Source organism: Patiria miniata, unplaced genomic scaffold (assembly GCF_015706575.1).
Source record: "Patiria miniata isolate m_02_andy unplaced genomic scaffold, ASM1570657v1 HiC_scaffold_1, whole genome shotgun sequence".
NCBI classification, from domain to species: Eukaryota; Metazoa; Echinodermata; class Asteroidea; order Valvatida; family Asterinidae; genus Patiria; species Patiria miniata.
Genome location: NW_024037047.1, coordinates 32,059,738 through 32,083,902, shown reverse-complemented (window position 1 = coordinate 32,083,902; position 24,165 = coordinate 32,059,738). Strand labels below are relative to the sequence as shown.

The 24,165-nt window shown below is 40.6% G+C and overlaps 1 protein-coding gene across 1 annotated transcript in view; it reads left to right on the top strand.

Annotated features, from left to right (window-relative positions):
• Positions 1-13,293, top strand: part of LOC119732908 — a 60,512-nt gene extending 47,219 nt beyond the window's left edge. Inside the window, 12 exon segments of the mRNA XM_038206496.1 lie at positions 617-756; positions 960-1,101; positions 1,244-1,450; positions 1,831-2,034; positions 2,526-2,705; positions 2,889-3,412; positions 3,699-3,843; positions 4,029-4,250; positions 7,555-7,647; positions 7,799-8,130; positions 10,462-10,663; positions 11,088-13,293. Coding sequence (XP_038062424.1) covers positions 617-756; positions 960-1,101; positions 1,244-1,450; positions 1,831-2,034; positions 2,526-2,705; positions 2,889-3,412; positions 3,699-3,843; positions 4,029-4,250; positions 7,555-7,647; positions 7,799-8,130; positions 10,462-10,663; positions 11,088-11,359 — 2,663 coding nt within the window. The 3' untranslated portion in view covers positions 11,360-13,293.
• The last annotated feature ends 10,872 nt before the right edge of the window (positions 13,294-24,165 follow it).

The following is a 24,165-nucleotide window of genomic DNA, read 5'->3' as shown; positions in this document are numbered from 1 at the left end:
GGCATAAACTAAACAGGAACTAAACAGAATGTCATATTGAACTTGCCCTTTTCCCCTTTTGATAGGATAAAAGAAGCAAAGGAACTAATGTTAATATCTATTCATAACAACTAAGACAGTTTACCTATTCATATTGGTTGAGAGCCCGTCTCGTGGCCGGTCTTAAACGGATGATAAAGATCGGCTAGCTGGTCTTTAATACTTTTCCAGTGTCACATTAAATTTGGACTCCTATGAAATCCGGTGCCGATAAATGTTAGATTAATTGGTCGTTCCAAATCCTCAGGTAGGCATGCATAATACTACCGGTGAGTCAGTATTTTATAGTCCTAAATTCACACTACACCGGCACAGCTGCGTTCTGCGACATGGAAATTCCATGATATAGCTAGAGGGGTGTTTCGAAAAACATGAAGGGAAATTGTTAAATAAAATTGTTGAAAATATATATATTTTGACTTGTGGACCGAAAAGTTTTGACTATTTTTTTTTTTACAGAAAAGGTATTTATGAATGGAAAACCTGGCTCGGGTAATTATCACCCATCCAGACTCCAACCGGTCTTAAACATAGTGTTTAAAAGCGGCTATAAGCACACCTTTATCCCTTACTATAGATCACAAGATGCAGAAGGGAGTCAAGTATCATGTGTTCATCAGGACCTGGTATAATTCTACTACATACGCAGTGTTCAGATCAGATGGCATCACCCTGGATATCACACCACCAAAAATATCAACAGTCAGAGGTGCAAAGGTATGAGAATTATAGAGAGTCCGTTGTACAAAAAGGATCTTACAATACCGCAAACATTTATCTTTTTTTCTTTGACAGTGCTCTTCTAATAAGTGAGATCTTTGAGAATATACAAGCAATACTTGCAGTTTTATCAAACCTTTTAAACTGATAATTTCTTCAGTATCGTTAGGTAAATGAATGAAATACGTTTTTATTCCTAGATAAAAGATCTTGACAGATCTGATGCTAGGAAAGACACTGATTATTTGACGGATCCTAACGTCCTCTTTATCTCCTGGGAGAGAGTGTTTTTAGACGAAGCAATGTGCCACTTCCAGGTGTCTCTGAGTACCTACCCGGGAGGTAAATACATTTAAATCTCACCTAATCAACTCAAAAACTCACTTTCTGAATATGAGTCACCCTTACTCATTAATGTTAAAAATATACTCACAAAAGGTGTAAATTATCATATTACATATTCTTAATATCTTTTGTTTCTCAGGTGAAGATATTCGTCAGTTTGCTGACCACACCTTCCCGGCCAGTGTGTCCTCCACACAGTTCACCAATCTGAATCTAAAGAGTGGACTGCGATACTACAGCAACGTACGAGCATTCAACAAAGCTGGTCTGCACACGCTCAAAAGCAGTGATGGCTTTGTGGTTGACACAAGGAGGCCAGATGCAGGCCTTGTGTTTGATGGAACGGGTAAATAGTCACCTTCTTTTTCACAATGTACAGATACTATTTATACATTTCAAGTTTGATGGTGTGCACAATCACTTGTCATTGCCTGATGCAATCAAGGCTTCTGTAATCACTGTGGCACAATATGATGACTCTTGGTCAAATGTAACACACATATGATTTTAGTTGTAGCAAGACTCAAGCACCCCTACCCTGATGTTCCACAAATGTCAAAATAACAGTGTGCATTATCGCTACTATAAATTACATAACACTCACAATGTTAATGTATAAATTTGAATTTAGACTTTTATGCTGATTTCCAAGAGTTATTATTTAATAGATATAAGCAGAACAAACCTGTGAACTAAGATTTTATTAACCTAACTTCGTTGTGGCAGATCTTCATGACGTTGAATACCAGAACACCAGCACAGCTATCTCAACCTCGTGCCATGGCTTTGTGGATCTGGAATCCTACATAGACCATTATCAGTGGTGCGTTGGACAGACCCCTAGCCCTGATGATGATGACATTCTGCCCTGTACCAATGTTGGAATGCACCTGTCTGCCTCCAAAACTCTAGCTGTGCCTTTAATAGATGGTAAAGTTATACAACTCTCTCAACCATCTGAAATAATGTCAGATACGCTGATTGACCTTTGCAAAAATCCTGTCTAAAACTTTGTTTTGACCTTTTCTGACTGGAAGATATAAACTCTGTGACTGTGAATATCAACAAGTCTGTGTGGCAATTTTAATTGCTAATATCAGGCAAACTCATTAGCATTCTGTGGAAAGAGGGTGTTTTTCCCCATAGAAGATGTCCTTCGTAATTTACAAGGTACAGCTCGGCTGCCATCATAACATTGGGCATGATGCTCCTTGAAAGTTCAAGTTCAAAGAATTTGCCGGCATAGTGGAGGATATTACAGGATGCCCATACTTATTTTTTCGTCAATGCCTCAATTGTCTGAGGCAGATAGGGAAAATGGTTATATGCAGATTTTACATCAGAAGGCCTGTATCATCTAACAATATTTCCGAGTTCCGAGCTAGTGACCAATAGCAACAAATTTGATTCCTATTTTTCAGGCATCCGATATTACTCCAAGATTTCAGCCATCGACGCAGCTGGCTTGCAGTCTGCATCTGTCTCTTCAGACGGGTTTGTGGTGGACACTACACCCCCTGAGCCACTGGAACAGATAAATGTTGGGGATAACTTGATCCAGAATCCATCATTTGAACAGATGCAGGAACCAAACATAACAGGTGAATCAAAATACCATTGAGAGTACAACATTTTAAATAGTTCATAACTTGATAAATTGTTTAATAGACAGTTTTCATCAAAATTGAGAAAAGGAAAGTTTTGCTTTTTCAAATATAAGCCATGTAGTAGTTTGTTTTTATCCAATTATGTAAAGTTTGAAACTTTCATTTTGATCTTTTCAGACATGGAATCTGAATATATAAATGAAGCCACAGTTACGTCTGATCCCACTTCTGCCACCAATTTGCCAGCTGTAGAAATGTCATCCACAACCATTTTGCGTGTTACCAATAATAAACAAGGTGAGGTACTAGTTCAGTGGGATGTTGGATCTGATAGCCAATATGCCGTGGTCACTTCAGGGAAGAAGATTGCTCAAGATGGTCACTCCTTCTTGTCTCTTCATGGCTCCATCTCCCAAACCTTCAACACAACACAGGGAAGCCACTTCCAAGCTGTGTTCTTTGCGAGTCACCCGGTGCCATCCCACAATCCTTTGCTGAATCAGGAGGGTCGCATCGAAGCTCCGGGATTGGATCGCATCTTCAGGTTGTATGACCGGCCGGCACACAGTCACTCAGACCAGAGTCTGAGGTCCATACGATGGCATCAGCACAAATTTTACTTCACAGCCAGTGGAGACGTATCAACACTGAAAATCTCCTCTGTTGGACAATCGAATGGGATCCTTTTGGATAATGTGCAGGTGAAAAAAAAATCTCCTATGGTAGAGTTAATTGTGTAGGTTGTAAACAAATCCCGTTTTTAAGCCGATGTAATTCTTTTTCGTAAAGTCTTAAATGTTTTTCCAAATTCATCACTCACACCTTAGATGTATAGATTATTATCAAACTTCTCAACACAAATGTTGCTATCTCATAATAAAATATCAATTTAGTTATTGCATAGGTCAAGATAAACCAAGTCTCCAGCAATCATACATGTTATTACTGTTGAGGACAATCATCCTGTTCTGATTTTGTTTTACACAGGTTAGGCAGATAACCACTGGACTGAGTACCGGTGAAGGGTCTGTAGAGGTACATACCCAGTTTATTCACAACTGGTCATCCATCCAGGCCAAGTGGCATTTCATTGACCCTGAGAGTCCCATAGTCGACTACACCTGGGCCATAGGTAGGTTGAGTGTTGGACTTGTTTTTTAAGTCACTGGCTGAAGTGTTGACATTTCAGATATTAGAAAACAAGGTTTTCTTGTTATCTCGTGAATCCACAATCAAAGGCATTCTATTAAAGATCATGCACATAGTTTGATGATTTTGGGCATTACTTAATCACATCTTTTTCCAATCATTTATCAGGTACAACAAAAGGCGGCACCCAGTTACAAAGCTTCTCATCAGTGGGTACACAGACAGACGCTATCAACACTGACGTCATGATAACACATGATTCCCATGTCTACATTACAGTGATGGCAAGAAATGCAGCTGATCTCATCACCATAGCAACCTCTGACCCCATTCTGGTTGACCTAACGCCACCCATGATTCACTTTGTCAAAGATGGTGGGGATGAGCACGGTATGTTAATTAATCCTAAGATGTTGATTTCCAAACTGATTTTTAACAATGGTTGACTGTTGTTGTGCCCAAGTAAGTAAGTATTGCACCCGAGGCAAATCTGAGGGTGCTATGTATCGTACAGGGGTGCAAAACACATATCCCACATCACAGCAGTCAATAATTTCTTTGTTATATCGCGCCAACTGACTACCCTCAACTAATTGGGGTGTGTGTATAAATTAATGTATGTATTTATAGGGTTCATTGATCTGTACCAGTAATTATTCAGAGCGCCCCCCCCCATTGTCTTAGTGCATCTAACCTTGCGAGTGGATTCTCTATGTGGGCAGCCGTGTTGTATACCCACAATACATTACCGGTATTACTATCTGATCATTACAGTACGCACCTCTGTAGTTGGTGTAGTTTTAGTGCACGTGGTGTACACCAATTGTGCACCAGCTTTATGCAGATGATGTTACTATACCAAACATACACTTCAAAATCTTAGCCGTAATGGTACATCATCATCATCATGCGAGAGGTCGTCTGCAACCAACGCCTTCTTGGGAGACTCTGATGGTTGCATTCCATTCATCGCAGTCCAGCATCAGCATCCTTAGCTCAGCGGTGTCTTCTTGTGTTGCGTCCCTCTTCAACTGGTAAACGAAAGACTCCTCCTGCCCCTGCTTCTAGCTCCACTGACAGGTTCCCACAGTACTAGCGGGCTCGGGGCTAGCTCTGTATGGCCTTCGCACACAGTGGCCTTCGCACGCAGTGGCCTTCCAGCATCATCCCCCGCTCCCTGACCTTAGCAGAAACTCTGGACAGGGTGTCGTTGAGCTGGATGGTGGGCACCAATTATTCCCAACTGACGTTGAGTGCCATACGTAGCATTCGCATGTAGACGCCGTCTAGCACTCTCTCGTGCCTGGCTGTCATCGTCCACGTCTCAGCTCCATACAGAAGTACAGACTCAACTGTAGCCACGAACAGACGTCTCATGATGTCGTCAGTGAGACGAGCTCTCCAAACTCGATTCAAACCATGAAAGGCCTTCCACGCTAAAGCTTTCCTCGCTCTCATCTCGCTCTCAGTCGATCCTATGAGGGTGCCGAGATATTTAAAATCATCAACGATCTCTAGGGGAGCGCCGTCTCGGGACTTGATGATACTGTACTCCGAGTTGAACACCATCACCTTCGAGTTAAGCTGTAGCCCTAATCGGCAGCACTGAAGTTTCACAACTTCAAGCAATGCTTGTGCTTGTCCCGCCGTTTCGGAGAGGAGACTGATGTCATCAGCAAAGTCCTGGTCAGTGATCACCACTGCTGACACTCTCCAACTCCTACGCCTGGCGAGCGTGAAGCCCAGCTCCTCCTCATTTCCCTCGACTGCCTGTGTCAGCACATAGCTAACACGAGCACGAACAAGAAGGGCGCCAGCGTGTACCCCTGCAGGACTCCGGCCTGGATCTCACAGACGTCCGTGGTACCGTCTGGGGTGACCACCTTTGCCCACGTCTTGCTGTAGCCTACTAAGATTCCCATCAACAGCTTCTCTTCACCATATGCGCGAACTCGATGAGCTTGTGTCTCAGTGCACAGTATCGAATGTTTTATTTTAATCAATGGAGGTGATGACACACGACAAGTTCTTCTCCTTGACTCCTTCCAGTATTTGCCTCAGGGCCAGGATCTGTCCGACTGTGGATCGCTTCGGGCGGAAGCCGTTCTGCGAGTATCGCAGGAGTGGATCAAGCACAGGGCGTATGCGATATGGAGATCGTACGATTGTATGTCTTCACGAAAGCGATGGCAGACTGATCCCAAGGTAGTTTTCAGGCTTCGAGAGGTCTCTCGACTTGGGTACTGGTACGATGTTGAGAGTTATTACATTCCTCGTTTTTTTCCCCTAACTTGTAGGCTTTGTGTATGACAGCCAATACTGTGTCGTCTAGTGGGACATACTTGAGTAGCTCGGGCGTTACCCCGTCCCCACCACAGCTTTTCCCAGTCTTGATGTACGACTTGGCCTTCTGGTTTTCCTCCAAGGTTAAGGAACCGTCAGGTATGGGCAGATTTTAAGCACTTTAACTACTGGTGTGTCCTTTTTTTTTTTACAATCTCTAGCGGATTCCCTTCCAGCATCTTAAAAGGTGCGTGCCCGAGCAGCACTCTCTACTGAGCCCTTGGGGCCTTGAGCTTGGCGGTTTGGCAGCTATGTCGTCCAGAGATGGCGTCAATCAGCTTCCAGTTAATTTACGTTCCATTTAACTTCTGCTCAAGCTCATCGGTCTCGATAATAGCGTAAAAACTATACAGTTCCTGCTTCGTAGCTTGTACTCCTTCCGCTTGTACTCTTTGGGCTTCCCAGCTATTGGCTTCCTTGATACTCTCAAGCTGAGTCGCGCTGTTGCTGTCACGACTCTGTGATTTGAGTAGAGGGACCAAAAGGAACTGAAGGCTTCACAATTGTTGACAGTCGTCCTCCACTTACTACGCACAAGTACGTAGTCCAGCTGGTGAGTTGTAATCTGCGGTGCAGCGACTTTACTGTCCACATCTTGCTTCTCCTTTCCTGGAACAGAGTGTTGGCAGCTACAAGCTGGTGCTCCTCCATGACTTCGAGAAGTCGGCTTCTCATACATACACCAAAAGTACACACATTAAGTTTGGTTCTCAAAACGTGACACCATATTAATGCACCACATTTGGTTAGTTCCAAAATCAATTTTAAAACATCTTCACTAAAACTACACTATATGTACACGATATCTGCATCCAATTAGGTTAGGGTATGCAAGAAATGTATGAAGTATTCCACGCATCCTATAGGCGCGTGCAGGTCAGTGTGTGCGCGAGGTAATTTATATACCATGCAGTCCTTAGTTACTTACATGTAACGCAGTTTATATTTCATGTAAACAGTCATTTTATAGACTGAACATGTGGCCAATCTAGACAAGTATCCAAACAAAATATTACGCATCAGTTTGTTATATCGTGTCGTAAAAACTCTTATTTCATTGGTCTTGAAAGCACTCGGTACGTGTCCAGTCCATAAAAATAGATGTTTACTTTATATACATTGCATAACATATAAATCGCCTCATATACACTGCGTTACATATAAATTACCTCAACTTTGTTGTGCATCTCCATAATACAGGAATGACATAGGCATGTGAATTGGTGTTTGCATGCAGCGTTTCTTTCAGAAGGATGTGTTACGAGTGATCAAAAGCGGAATCTACTATTCAAGCACAGTTTCATAGTATTAAGCAGGAAAATTTCATTGAGAGTTCCTCTCTTCTCGACAGATATTGACTTCATAGCTGATGATTCTTCTCTGACATTCAGTTGGTCAGCGTCTGACCCTGAGAGTGGAATTGAATATTGTGAGTGGGCAATTGGTAAGTCCTGATTTCTGACTATTATTGGGCTTGTATTAGTACCTTAACATGAGTTGTTTGAAAACTAACTATGAGTAGAATACTGACCACTTTGTTAAGAGAAACCCTGAAAGAGGCCGTGAATACTAAAATGTATTTCCTTTCTTACCAGGATCAGAGCCTGGACTTGATGACATCCTACCCAGCTCACCATCTCCTAATGCCACTTCCAGCATCACCACCAGTCTGTCCCAGGCCATGGTTGAGGGTCAGCGCCTGTACGTAACCATCACATGCTACAATGGTGCTGAGAAGTCCTCATGGAAATCATCAGATGGCGTTACCATAGTTACAGTGCCTCCTAACTCATCAGCAGCAGTCGTCAAACTGAAGACCATGTCAGAGACTCAATATGACACACGCGATAGGTACCAGTCACAGAGAGACTCTGTCAAAGCATCCTGGGATGGATTCATGGACCCATTTGGAATTCAGTCCTATGAGGTAGTGTGCTCTGCATAGACTGAGTGTCAAATATGTCAAATTTAATTATAGAATTAATTTGTTCACAGCACATTTCAGTCAGTGATGTCTACCATTGTTTATAAGTCTTACACACCTTACCTGATGCTGCCTGAGTATACATGTATAAAGCACGTCAAGTCAAAGTGAAACACAAAAGGCCGATGCTACTTCAACAACTGTCTCTTTTTATATTCGCAGATATGCTTCTCACGGTGAATTTATCTTTACAGTGCATTTTGCATTGGCACGAGCTACTTGTTTAATTTTTCTAACCAGCTATATGTATACATGTATATACATATAATTGTAATTAGGATCAAAGGCTTGTCTGAAATCAAATTCTGACAATTTCTGTTTGTAATTGAAATTGTAATTGTGCCAAAGATTCTGGTGATCTGGTGTACTGCAGACACTTGTGCAAAGCAGGATGATACCGGCCCCAATGGTTGATTAGCTGCAATTTGTAATGTTATCCCTAATTGAACCCTTTCCCCCCTTAGTGGCATCTGAGTGGGCCCAACGCCTACACCTCCTGGACACCTTGTTTGTGATGTTATCCCTTATTGAACCCTTTTCCTCCTCTCAGTGCCATCTGAGTGGACCCAACGCCTTCGCCTTCTGGACAACTTGTAGTGTTATCCCGAAATGAACCCTTTTCCACTTTGTGTGCCATCTGAGTGGACCCAATGCCTTCACCTCCTCGATCCCTCGTTTGTAGTGTTATCCCTAACTGTACCATTTTCCTCCTCTCGGTGTCATCTGATTGGATCCAACACCTTCACCTCCTGAACACCTTGTTTGTAGTGTTATCACTCATTGAATCCTTTTCCTCCTCTCAGTGCCATCTGTGTGGGCCCAACGCATACACCTCCTGGACACCTCATTTGTAGTGTTATCCCTTATTGAACCCTTTCCCTCCTCTCAGTGCCATCTGAGTGGACCCAACGCCTTCGCCTTCTGGACAATTTGCTTGTAGTGTTATCCCGAAATGAACCCTTTCCATTTTCCTCCTCTCGGTGTCATCTGATTGGATCCAATACCTTCACCTCCTGGACACCTTGTTTGTAGTTTAATCCCTAATTGAATCCTTTTCCCCCTCTCAGTGCCATCTGAGTTGACCCAACGCCTTCACCTCCGGGACACCTTATTTGTAGTTTAATCCCTAATTGAATCCTTTTCCTCCTCTCAGTGCCATCTGAGTGGACCCAACGCCTTCACCTCCTGGACACCTTGTGGATCCACATCACAGACCCACCTTGATTGGTCAGGTCTTACCCTTGTTTGTAGTTTAATCCCTAATTGAATCCTTTTCCCCCTCTCAGTGCCATCTGAGTTGACCCAACGCCTTCACCTCCGGGACACCTTATTTGTAGTGTTATCACTTATTGAATCCTTTTCCTCCTCTCAGTGCCATCTGTGTGGGCCCAACGCATACACCTCCTGGACACCTCATTTGTAGTGTTATCCCTTATTGAACCCTTTCCCTCCTCTCAGTGCCATCTGAGTGGACCCAATGCCTTCGCCTTCTGGACAATTTGCTTGTAGTGTTATCCCAAAATGAACCCTTTCCATTTTCCTCCTCTCGGTGTCATCTGATTTGATCCAACGCCTTCACCTCCTGGACACCTTGTTTGTAATGTTATCACTCATTGAATCCTTTTCCTCCTCTCAGTGCCATCTGTGTGGGCCCAACGCATACACCTCCTGGACACCTCATTTGTAGTGTTATCCCTTATTGAACCTTTCCCTCCTCTCAGTGCCATCTGAGTGGACCCGACGCCTTCGCCTTCTGGACAATTTACTTGTAGTGTTATCCCAAAATGAACCCTTTCCATTTTCCTTCTCTCGGTGTCATCTGATTTGATCCAACGCCTTCACCTCCTGGACACCCTGTTTGTAGTGTTATCCCTAATTGAACCCTTTTCCCCCTCTCAGTGCCATCTGAGTTGACCCAACGCCTTCACCTCCTGGACACCTTATTTGTAGTTTAATCCCTAATTGAATCCTTTTCCTCCTCTCAGTGCCATCTGAGTGGACCCAACGCCTTCACCTCCTGGACACCTTGTGGATCCACATCACAGACCCTGGACACCCTGTTTGTAGTGTTATCCCTAATTGAACCCTTTTCCCCCTCTCAGTGCCATCTGAGTTGACCCAACGCCTTCACCTCCTGGACACCTTATTTGTAGTTTAATCCCTAATTGAATCCTTTTCCCCCTCTCAGTGCCATCTGAGTTGACCCAACGCCTTCACCTCCGGGACACCTTATTTGTAGTTTAATCCCTAATTGAATCCTTTTCCTCCTCTCAGTGCCATCTGAGTGGACCCAACGCCTTCACCTCCTGGACACCTTGTGGATCCACATCACAGACCCACCTTGATTGGTCAGGTCTTACCCTGGATGATGATGCGACCTATAGCCTGTCAGTCAGAGCCGTCAATCATGCTGGTCTGATCAGCCAAGCTGTCACTGGCAACATCACTATAGAATCTTCCATACCTACACGGGGAGGTATGTATACGTAGCTCAATCTTTCCAAATGATATATGGGCGATGCTTTCGAATGTAAACCAGAGCACACAAAGGTCTACAGTTGTATTTAATGTATTTTTTATGAAGGTTGCCCCAATTAGGGTAAAATGTATTCTATGCACTGTAAATGGGGCGGCAGAAAAGAGTGGTATCAAAGAATCCCATACAACCACCTAAACCCCCCAAAATGGGTTAATTGATAACTTGCGAGGGATAATTAGCTATTTCTGAAAAAAAATTGCATACTCTCAAATCATTACCAAATAATGAAAGGGTCATTGTTTCTGTTGTTTCCTTCGTGGGTTCCATTTTTTGTTTGTGCAAATCATCTGAATACTTTTCCAGCAACCCACATTTGAGAGTTTCCTTCATCTCACAAATTTGTAATTGAATATCTTTATAGGGCTAAGCCTGCTGAGATACTCCTGGCTAGGTGATGGAAGAGTTGATCTTACCTGGGATGGTTTGTTCTCTGCCTCTCCTTCCTCCTCCTTGGTCTATGAGGTATGTCTGGGTACCATCCCAGGAGGTAGTGATATCATGCAGTGGGTGGAGACCATGGAGACTGCTATGCGTGTCTCGCCACTGGCTCCCTACACCGATTACCACTTGACATTGACGGCCATCAACGCCGCCGGCTTGTCACAGACAGTCAATAAGATCCTCAGGTTGTAGAGAATTCTCAGCAGAACAGGTTCGAGACTAAACAAATGTATTTATGTAGTTTATATCTTTACTCAGAAAGCATTGACATAATTATACACAGATATGTTAGCTGTTGGAGAAGTTGTTTAAGAAACTCCTAAGTGACTTACATGAAAAATAAAAATTAATTCATCATGTGTGTAACTTAGACTGCAATTCGGCCCTTTGGCCGTGAAGTTTAATCAAAATAATTCTTGTTAATACAAAATAATAATTATTATAATAACAATTCTTAAGAAGCGACACTCCCGTAGACTTGCGCGCAAACCTACACTGTTGCCTAATACGAGTTTACCTAATCATTTCCCCACGAAATTCGGTATTTAGGCTAATCGGACAACGAGGAATCGATCCAGATGGGTCGCGACATTAAAATTCCTTGGTCCTAAGGGTCGTTTCAACAATAGGGCGACACCAAACTGTCGCCCCATTAAGGTGTGTCGCCCTAATCTAGACGACACTTGAGAAATTGTCACCCTATTGCCTCAATTCTAAATGTAACATCAATAATTATGATAATAATAAATACTGTAGTCCGCTGCCTGATAAAGCTATGTTTACTAGAAATAATAATCATAATATTTTACTTCTATTAGCGTCTGAATTGAAAATTTTGCAGTCATTTTGAGCAGTCCTGATGATTCAAGAGTTTTTTTTATGAATTGTTCAAGCTACCATTGTACTTAAACTTAAGAATAAACTAACTTGTATGGGATGCCTGACTTACATGGGTCTTGTGGCATGCTGCTATCTTTCTTTGATGTTTCATGCTTGGTTTTACCGCAATACGACCCAAGTCAAGCTGACAGAAAAGTCACAATTAAATATGTGAACAAAAACGAGTTGGATTGATGTTTGCAAATATTGGCAGAAGGGTTGCCATTGAAAAAGAAGGAAAACGTGGAATCAGTTTCGGTAACAAATGCCAAAGTCACTATGATAAATAAAACATTGGTAAACGAGGATTTATTTGAAAAAAGAAAAGAAACCACAGACCCTTTATGCAAGCTCTCTTTTGCTCTCTGTCACTTGAACTAAACAAGGTCAACAGTGTTTGACCGTGTTTTGTTTGACAACGTACAAAAACACTGTATAGTTGGTTTCTTATGATCCCCGATTCCTTCCATAGGAAGTTGAGGCTAAATATACTCAAGTCTCTGCAAGATGTACATTGTAGTTTATTTGACATTTTCAAGGAATCTCCATTTCACACTTTTGACAATGGAAACTTTACATAGTCAACAATTTGCATGTAGTTGATATTTATCAAAATTGTTTACAGTTCTGAGCACACCCATACGTGTTAACTTTGTATTGTTAAGCTAATGATTAATTCATGGTTACTTAGGTTCTACAACATGTAGTTTGTTCACAGAATTCCTCAATGTGTTGGGTATTGTGATGGTTTGCCTGCATATATTGCTCTCAAAAGTAAAACAGAACAGACAGTACTGCAGATTTGTTTTTGTGTGTGTGTCGTATGATGTGTTTACAATGTAAATAAAACAAATTAAGAAAAATCATATGATGCAGATGTGCACATCATTCTCACGCAAAAGATTGCTACCAAACCTTGGTACCAAACAATCATTGTACATGTAATGTCAACATCATTCAGAAGAACACCAGGCTTTCCCATTGCAACATTTCAAATGTCTGGTGAAATTTCAGTGAGCGATAGGAAATGAAATTACAGACACAATTGTATCACTTGGTTGCAAATTTTCATTGGCTCTCCTGTACTCTGACCTGTCTATTTAGTTCAGTGCATTTTGGGGGAAATACAACTGGGAAATATATGTTTGAGACCACATCAATCTTTTTGAAAAGCATTGATTTGGAATCTTTCGGATCACCTTGGAACTGACTTGATCTGCTGTATTAATTTAAAAGGACTTGCGGTTTATTAAAAACAAGGTTAACTGTAGAGTAAGAACCATTCCTTCCAATCATTGATTCATTTGATGCCTCTGATTTTTGTATTGGGTGAAGTACGGTTTAATATTGAACTGGAAAAGTACACAAACACACAAAAATAAAAATTGCCAGTAGACAGCTTTTTAAAAAAAATTGTTGTTGTTTTTTGCCGGACTCATTTTTTTCAGGAAGACTTTTATTTATCAGTTTTACCTTTGCCAATCCTAGTCCTCTTAGTATCAGCAAAGATTTTAGTGTCTTAAAATTCTGATTATTTTAAATGTTGGTGTCCCTAATGGGAAAACTCCTTTGGATGGAAAAACAGTGGCATTTTGTGTAAGAGTGTGATGCTCACATTATCAAAAAAAGATGTCCTGAGAGGTCAGAGGGATTGGGAAGTGTTTTGTATATTTTTGGTCCACCTCAACCACTTTTAAGTGTATTTTTAAGTAAAGTACAATGCTCCAAACCAAAGGTGTTTATTGAAAGCCCGCGTTTTGAGAAAAAATGAATACGTGAATTTTGTAATGTACGTCTCCTAATTAAAGCCAGGGCTTTTGAGATTTACATGATGACATTTTTGAAAAGGGAATATATCTTAATCCAATTTTTTTTTTTAAGAAAGCCAGAAATTTTGAGATTAATGAGAAAATAATCTTGTGTTTAAGCTCCTAATCGAAGTTTTGTTTTGAAAGCTAGATATTTTGAAAACATTCCAAGTTTGCTATTTGAAATGGCAAACCTGAAATATTGACAATCGTCTAAAATGTCTTTGTCGCATCAGGCGTATTGTTTGCCACATTTCAAAATAAATTGTTGATAATTTGATTTGCACTAGGGGGTGGTAACCTTCACTCGAGGATGGTAACCTTCACAAGAACTCGGAACGCTACAACGAGTCAACTCGATAGGCAGGCTAGCTCAATGATTACGGGATCGCCTCAGTCGTCAACTAGAAGTCCACTACAAATCAAAGTCCCGCTAGCCTCAAACCAAGTGCGGTGACTTTCACCGACGCACAAAATTATGGTTTCTTAGACGTCCGCAAAAGGCGAAAACTTTACGGATGAAATCACAACTGGCATCAAAACAGTTCAAGTTTTTGGGTCGCAAAACTGGACCCCTAAATTCGTTCACGCACGCATAATTCAATTTAAATTTTTTTTGAGATATCGTGTCCAGCTGGCCAATCGTTCCTGTGCAAAAGTGAAGCAAATGTTCTGTTCAGACTTCTACTGCAGCCCATCGCCAAGTTTTTTCTCCGTGTTGCGACATAAGACACTGTTATTAGAGAGAAAAACAATATTTCGTTTAATTCTTCTGTCTTGAATGTCTTCTTGTCATGATCAATCATCTGGCCACAATTTAATTCGAATGCATCAATTAATTTTTGAGATAACGTGTCCAGCAGGACCATCGTTCCTGTGCAAAAGTGAGGCAAATGTTCTGCTCAGACTATTACTGCAGCCCATCGCCAAGTTTTTTTCTCCGTGTTGCGACACAAGACACTGTTGAAGAAGAGAAAAACAATATTTCGTTTAAATCTTGTGTCTCGTTTGTCTACTTGACATGACCGATCATCTGGCCACAATTTAATTCAATGCATCAATTAATTTTTGAGATAACTTGTCCAGCAGGACCATCGTTTCTGTGCAGAGGTGAGGCAAATGTTCTGTTTTGACCGCCACTGCAACCCATCGCCAAGTTTTTCTCCGTGTTGCGACAGAAAATACTTTTTCTGGAGAGAAAACAATATTTTGTTGAAATCTTCTGTCTTGTTTGTCTACTTTTAATGACCAATCATCTGGCCACATTTCAATTCAATGGATCAATTAATGTTTGAGATATCGTGTCCAGCTGGACCATCGTCCCTGTGCATTCTGTTCGGACTGCCACTGCAGCCCATCGCCAAGTTTTTCTCCGTGTTGCGACAGAAGACACTTTTAATGGAGAGAAAACAATATTTTGTTTAAATATTCCGTCTACTCTGTTTTCTTTTCATGACCAATCACCTGGCCACATTTCAATTCAATGGATCAATTAATTTTTGTCCATCTGAACTATCGTTCCTGTGCCAAAGTGAAACAAATGTTCTGTTTGGACTGCCACTGCAGCCCATCGCCAAGTTTTTCTCCGTGTTTCGACACAATACACTGTTGAAGAAGAGAAAAACAAGATATCGTTTAAACCTTCTGTCTTGTTTGTTTACTTTTCATGACAAATCTTCCTCCTGAGTTTTGACCTTGTGGAAACAACCTACGCGTTGCTTGAACAATAACTCAGTGAATTCATGTTGTGCTGGTTTGAAATTTTTTTTTGAGCACGTGTACATAAAGCCTATAAAGTATTAAGACAGACCAATGTTGTAGTCACCAGAAAACCTTTTTTGTCACCACGGAGAAAACTTGCATGAAAAACGTCCAGAAATACATGTGAGAAACGTGTATTTTGAACGAGTTGAAATTTCATTTGATCATTGTTGAGCATATGTACATTAAGCCTTTAGAGTAATAGAACAAAAAATGGGGGAGTAACCCACAAACTATTTGTTTTTGTCATCGCGGAGAAAATCTGCCATAAAGACGTTCGAGAGTACAGAAGACACTCGTGACTATTGAACACGCAGAAACAACCTACTCGTTGTTAGAACAATAACTCAAAAAATACATGTCGTACTGGTTTGAGATGTCCGTTAATTGTTGTTGAACACATTGATATCAAGCTTTGAAAGTATTAAGTTAAACCAATGTTGTAGTCAGCCCAAAACTTTTTTTTTTCGTCATCACGGAGAAAACCTGCTACAAAAACGTCCCAGTGTACAGAAAACTCACGTGACTATTGATCACGCCGAGACAAGTTGCTTGAACAATAACTCAGTGAGTACATGTCGTACTGGTTTTAAATTCCTTAAAACTATTGTTGAGCAAACTTGCATTAAGCCTATAAAGTATTAGGACAAACCAATGTTGAATTCACCCACAAACTGTTATATGTCATCACGGAGAAAACCTGCCATGAAGACGTCTCAGTGTATAGAACATACTCCTGACTATTGAACACGCAGAAACAACCTACGCGTTGCTTGAACAATAACTCTTTAAATGCATGTGGTACTGGTATTAATTCTTCTTTATTACTGTTGAGACCATGTACATAAAGTTTATAAAGTGTTAAGACAAATCAATTATGTAGTCACCCCAAAACGTTTTGGAGACAACCTGCCATGAAGACGTCCCAGCGTATAGAACATACTCCTGACTATTGAACACGCAGAAACAACATACGCGTTGCTTGAACAATAAGTCTTTAAATACATGTCGTAATGGTTTGAAATTTCCTTTAATTGTTGTGAAATACATTTACAACGAGCCAACTAATGTTGTAGTCACACACCAACTATTTATGTCATCACCTAGATAACATGCCATAATGACGTCCCAGTGTACAGGAAGTACTCCCGACTATTGAACACGCAGAAACAATATATGCGTTGCTTGAACAATAACTCATTAAATACCCGTCGTACTGATTTGAAATACTTCTTTATTTTTGTTCAACACATGTACATAAATCTTATAGAGTATTAAGACAAATCAATCATGTAGTCACCCCATTTTTTTTGTCTTCACGGTGAAAACCTGCTGTAAAGACGTCCCAGTGTACAGGAAATACTCCTGAAATAACACGCAGAAACAACCTACGCGTTGCTTGAACATTACTCATTAAATACATGTTGAAATACTGGGTTGAAATTTCCCTTAAATATTGTTAAGCACATGTACAACAAACCTATCAAGTATTAAGACAAACCAATGTTGTAGTCAGCCAAACATCTTTTTTTTTGTCTTCACGGAGAAAACATGCCATAAAGACATCCCATTATACAGAAACTACTCCTGACTATTGACCACGTAGAAACAATCAACTCGTTGCTTGAACAATAACTCATTATATACTAGTTGTACTGGTCTAAAATTTCACTTAATTATTGATGAGCACATGTACATTAAGCCTATAACGTATTAGGACAAACCAATAAGATAGTCACCCACAAACTTTTTTTGTCATCACGCGGAAAGTCCCAGGGTATAGAAAATACTTCTGACTCTGGGACTTCTTTGTGGCAAGTTTTCACCGTGATAGCCAAAAAAAAGGTTCTTGGGTAACTACAACATTGGTTTGTCTTGATGCTTTATAGGCTTCATGTACAAGTGCGCAACAATAATTCAGAGAAAATTCAAACCAGTACAACATTGAAACGCGTAGGTTTTTTTGCGTGTTAATATTCACAATCGATTGCTAAATCAGTTCAAAGAATATCACCACTTAAAGGGAATGTACAACATTTGCTTTTGCTGCAATTTTCAGAAATAAATGGATTTGGAGGATTAGTATGTGTTAGCAAATATTGTTAAAATGATTTGTTTCACGTTTTAGACTTGTAGATGTTGGAAAAAACAAGAAATCCATTCATTTTCTTGTAGTCTGGTTCCCAGACCCCACTTAAGATGAAACGGAGAATTTATAGACTTTGGGGAATTGTAAGATCAGAGAGTAAGTCTAGTAGGCTTGTACCCCTTCATAGTTGTGTAATCAATTGCAGAGAAAACACGGAATAACTAATTATGAAAAATTAGGAGCAGTTTTGAAAAAAGGTCAGTTTTCTCCAACGCTGGTCGGCCGACCAGCGTTGGAAAAATACCATTTTTCATGAAAATGTCAGCACACCAGGAGCCACGATTTACAGGATGCTTTAGACTATCATTCCTTAACAATCCAGCAAGGTATTTAGTGATAATTTGATCATTTTAATTTTGTAATGTTTGCAAATGTTGTATCTTCCCTTTAAACACAATGACCCTTAAACCTCTTTCGTCCAAAAATGTGACTTCAAGAATCGTCGTCACACTTGTCTTCAAACATAACTAGCGATAAAGCCTCACTTTAAAAGTTAAAGTATCTAACAGAGTCCGTTTGAAGAACTGTCTTAAAAAAACCCCTGAATTTAATACATCATAATATGATTTATTGTTTGCCTAAACATGGTTGTTAACAAAGATATTGTGTACTACAGTTGTTGACAGTTGTTGAAGCATGTATTCTAAGTCATTTTCATTGTTGTTCCAAACAGTCCGAATACACAATAAATTGTTTTTTTTTTTTAGACGAAACATGTTTTAAAGTCATTGCGTTTAAATGGTGATATTCTTTGAACGGATTGAGCAATTTCAGTATTGTTTTCATCTTAAAGAAGCTTATGAAATTGGCTTTCCAGTTATTTTTATTTCTGGTGCTACATATATTTTTAAAATATGAAATACAATTTTTGGGGTTTGACTCGCCCTGTAGAATGCCATATCACATCCTCGTACTCAACCATAGGTCTGATATAACTGTTGTAAACAAACAAAATTTCCTCGTGATCAAATCCAAATCGTTTCAGTGACCTCAACACGAAAAGGCTTTCGAATGGTTTGCTTGCCCTTGGGTACAAGCAAGTTGGGATTAGTTTTAGTCAAAAGGTCAAAGGTCAATGTCGCCGTGGTTAGTAAAAGATTAATGGTTTCCTTATGATAACTTGAGTTAAAAATGAGATGTTGGTGTCCAACTTCGGTAGGGAGTTGCCCTCGGCTACAAGCAAATTGGGATTGGTTCGGGGTCAAAAGTCAAATGTCAAGGTCACTGTGGTGAGTTAAGGTTGATAGTTTCTGGATGATAAGTTGAGTTAGAAATGAGATTTTGGTGTCTAACTTCGGAAGGGTGTTGCCCTTGGCTTCAAGAAAATCGGGATTGGTGTCGGGGTCAAAAGTCAAATGTCAAGGTCAAATGAGATTTGGGTTACTAATTTCAGAAGGGGGTTGCCCTTAGGTACAGGTAAATTGAGATTGGTCAGGGGTCAAAAGGTCAAATGTCAATGTCACAGTGGTTAGTTAAAATGTAATAGTTTCCGGATAATAAGTGGATTCCGGCTGAGGGGTTTCAACAACAACGCTGTCATTATCGTGTGACATTATCATGTGACATATGTGTTTTTGTATTCTGATTTTATAGACACCGTGACTTCATCTTGGCAGTATTGTCGGTGTTACAAAAAATTATATTGAAGCCGATAATCTGTGTGTTTTCCCTAAATACTGATCAGTCCGGTGTTGCCAGTCATGCTCAACCGCTGGGCAAAACTTCATTCCAACATAACAAATTGTTTTTGACTTATCGTGTAACATAGGTGTGACTGTGGTTTTGTTTAATAGTAATTAATAATAGTATGGCCGATTTTCTGAACACCGTGACTTCATTTTGGCAGTTTTTTCGGTGTTCCAAAACATGATATTGATGCTATAATCTCTCTTTATTTTCTCTTGATAGTTAACAAGCTTTTTCTAACAGAGTTTTACATAGCGCACGTTTCTACCAATAATTAGGTACCCAAGGTACTGGGGAAAATGTCTATTATGAAAGAAATGTACATAAAGTTTATGATAAATATAAGACCCGTTGTGGCACCTTTACAAGAGTTTACAAGGTGCAGCGGCGCATATTGCAGCCACTGCCTTAACATCCAGCCAACATTTTCATGAAATATAATCAATATTTTTGTAGTTAATGAAACCCATAGGATTCCTTCCCCTATTCAAGGTATAACTGCAAGATACTTAAAGTCAGATGTGTCTTTTGCCATTTGGAGACATTAGTCATCGTTCAAAAGTTCTCGTCATCGCGTTTTCCTGCCACAATGCCAACTCCCATAAAGTGTTCCATAAATGTCATAAAGCATGTCAACAGTGACACTGATACACCCACAACTGTTTCTCCCCTTTGGCAGTTCTCTACTTTGCCTCGACTTCCTGCAACTAATATCCGAAGGCCAAGTGTAAGAACGTTAAGTTGTGGGGAGGAACCATCCAGCTATGGGTATCAGGTGAGGCCCAGTAGGCGTGGTGTACCCATTGGCGCAGCCATGATTTTTTTTTTGGGGGGGGCTCACAATTTTTATTTTAGACATTATTTTTTAAAGAATTTTTTAGAAGTATTTTTTTTTTCAAAAACCTTTGCGTTAACTTTTTGGACGCATTTTTTTTTTTGGGGGGGGAGAGACGGACAATTTTGACGCCACTTACACGCCTATTATACTACTGGAAAATAGGCCACATACCTATCACCAAAGTCAAATTTCACAAAAAAGCCCTGCGAGCCCAACACCCCCCCCCTTGGGTGCGCCACTGGTTGTACCGACAGGGAATTAGGGATGCAGATGTCCCTGGACAACTTCAACAAGGAGTTGAAGTCAAATCATATCATGTCGTTTCGTGTTATGTCGTGTCGTCCTTCTTATTTTTTCTTTCATTTGAAGCTTTGGGGCTTGGGATTTCTTTGTAACTAAGGTGGCGTGGCGGACTGGCTTGGGCAACCGACGATGACTAAGATCTCGGCCATCGAGTGACGATGCACATGCACATGCATAGAGCAACTCTTCCTCAACATGCCCAAGAAATTTCATTACTATAGGTCAAAGGGTTTTGGAATTATGGGTAATTAATTATTCATATGTATGAATGGCAATTCTGCTCGGTGTACACGACGTATATGGGAAATTTTTTTGCTACGTGCCAACCCATGGTCCGATTTTTATGTTTTTGGTATCAAAAGATGCGCAAAGCTCGAGGCTATAAAAGTCATAACAGCTCGGGTCGCGAAAAAAATTTTTTTAGAGGCTATCGCGGAAAATGTCCCCGGCCCCTTTAGGGTTAATTTGAATTCGCAACTTAGTCATCATACATAAGCAAAACACTTGTATCATAGCGGTGATTTTAATGCGAACTAAGGCTATTACAACAGGTAATGCAAAGAAAAGAAATAAAAGTAAAGTAAACGTGGTTTGATTGAGTAGATACCCATGCATTACTTGTTAATTTGTAATCAGAGTTAATACATTAAAATGTTATGCCAGTACACAAATGTATACAAATGAATTAAATATTTAAATTAAAGCCAACAAATCTCGGTACCAATCATTTCATAATAAGGTTAGGGGGAATCCCAATCATATCACCCTTTGGTTTTGTTTATACGTTCTTTTTTCGTGTTTGTGTTCGTGCTCGATTCAATCAATTCTCTGCAGCTTTCCTTCATAACAGAACAACGCATGAACTACAAAATTAGTTAGAACATCAATCCTGATACCAAGGTGGGCACACAAGTGTGAAGTCATAATGACGTCATCATGTATCAAATTACAAGCGATTGAAATTCAAAAAGTGACTGTTTTGTCTCAGTCATAATTCTTGAACCAAAAAAAAGAATGTTCACACTTTATGATGAAAGTGCCATGCCTTGATTACTATTTCAGGTGTACATGCAAGTCGCTTGACCTTTACTTCCGGTGTTAACGGAAGGTCAAAGTAACCGAGTTCAAAATCATGATACCGAAAGAAACATGAACATTAAACGGAATTTCTTCCAAACGGTCAAAGAATTACTATGAAACTTTGTACAAGCATGCAACCATGTCCAAATGTGTGACAAAACATGTTGACGTCATCAAATATCAAATTACAAGCGGTTTAAAGTCATAACCTGACATGATACTTTCAACTTTTGGATCATTGTTGCCAAAATAATGATACCAACACTTACACTTAGATACAGGTAGTTAAAAGCAACATGTACGTAGTAGCACCTAAATAAAAATATCGTCATCCATAATGACATGTACCATTTGTATCACCAAATAAATGATTGTGAACACGACAATCCAATTTACTAAATAAACGTTGATTTGAAAATATGTAGCTACAACTACATGTATGTAGCAAGAAAACGCATGTGTATAAACATAGCGACAAAACTGTTTACTTGACTAGTGGAGACACAAAAATGCAAAAATCTCCAATAAACGAGCACGTGGAAATCGAATATCTGGTAAAAGTGTAAGAAACAGTTAGTTAAAAGCAACATTTATGCAGTACCAACTAAATAAAAGTATATGACAATTACACTTTTATCACCAAATAAATGATTGTAAATACACCAATGCAATTAACTAAATAAACATTATATTAAATATGTAGCTTCAACTACATGAATGTAGCAAAAAAACGCCTGTGTACAAACATCGCGACAAGATTGTTTGCTAGACTAGTGGAGACACAAAAATGCATTTATCTCCATTAAACGTGCCCATGAATATCGAATATCTGAGAAAAGTGTACACGCACAGACATTGTCTTTATTTTAAAAGTTTATAGATTTGAGTTTCATTTATCTTATGATAACACAGCTTACTACATCTTAAATGTGTACAAATTTCAATTATGCAACTTGTTTTAGGCAATATTCATATAGGAAAGGATTGGCATATTTTCATTCCGTGTAAAGCATGCAAGCTTTAAGGAACTTCAATAAAACCGTTGGAAAATAAAACGAGAGCTCCTTTTGCTTTTCATTTCGGTTGCATTCAAATTAACTATAAACGTACCTCGTGTGACTTGGCCCTAACATTACTGATACAATTATACACATTTTAGATATTTACTCTTCATGTTGATTATGATAAGTACAACCTACTATTAATATCTAACTTTAACTATTATATACTCCATTATACTGTTGACAAGACGATGACAAGTAAGCGTATTGTAACGGACAGTTTATTCAGCACTTTTATTTGGCATTGCTTTCGTGTGCTAGGGTTCCGGCAGAGGGGCTCCGGCGGCGCGCACCCGACCTGGTTTTGGTTCTGGAGGGTGCGCACTCCGGCAATAGGCTCTATAAATAGGTTGCGTCGGTGGGGTTCTTTTGTTGGGGGACGCGGGAAAGGTTTGGCAAGATGCCGGGGTCATTGCAAGTTGTTACAATTGTATACATTTGTTTAGACTGTGTGTTTTTCTATGCTGGGAATCAGCAGTCATGGTACTGGTAGCAGTGTGGCAGATTGACCACAGAGTTCAGAAGCTGAATGACACTTTCTTCAGAAGTTGGAAATCCTGTGTGGTTGTCCGCTTTGTTTGCGTTTGGCCCGACTCGGTGGACAAGAGCCCGTAAGTTCCCGTTACAATTAGTGGCAGCAGTGGGATTTTGTACAGAGATGCCGAACCTGTCGACTAGGGACGATACCGGTCGGCGGAGAAAGTCGTACAGTGTAGTGGGTAATCTTCAGGCACAGTGGCGGGCGGGGTGCAGTGAGTCAGACAGCGAAGGGGAGCGTCTCCCTGACGTTAGTTGCCGTCAATCCCCGAAGAGTCCTACCGGGGCCAGCACGTTAACGTGGAACGCACTGGAGCGGCGCTGCCTGTCAGAGCTCGGGAGTACGATGGGTCACCGTACATGAAGGATTACTTGGTGCATGTTGATCGGAGAAAGCCCTCGACCCTAGATGAAACAGTGAAAACCGCTGCCGAAGAACAGGCGTAAGGCAAGACAGAGCAAGTTGGGCGGTCGCGTGCAGTCTTTCCTTGGACTGAAAGGAGGAAACCCTTAGTTCAACGGCCACTAACCAGATACTGTCGATATTCTGCGGGAGCTCCGCAGCCTAGTATAGAGAAAACCCAAGGAATGGAAGGCAGGTTGCAGGAAGTGCGGGAGTCTGGAGCATCTCCGAGCACGGTGCGCACTGAAGACCAGCATGAGTCAGGCAGCCTCCCCGCCGGTGCAGGCAGTCCTGCCGCCAGCACGGACAGCCCCGGCGCCGGCGCAGGCAGTCTCTCCTACGGCACGGACAGCCTCACCGCCGGCGCAGGCAGCCTCGCCGTAGGTGCAGGCAGTCCCGCCGAAGTCTGGCTTGAAAAAACGACCTGCTTCTTCTCAAGAGTTGGGACTTTACATCCGAGGGGAAATAATGGACACGGCAATTAGTTTCTTGA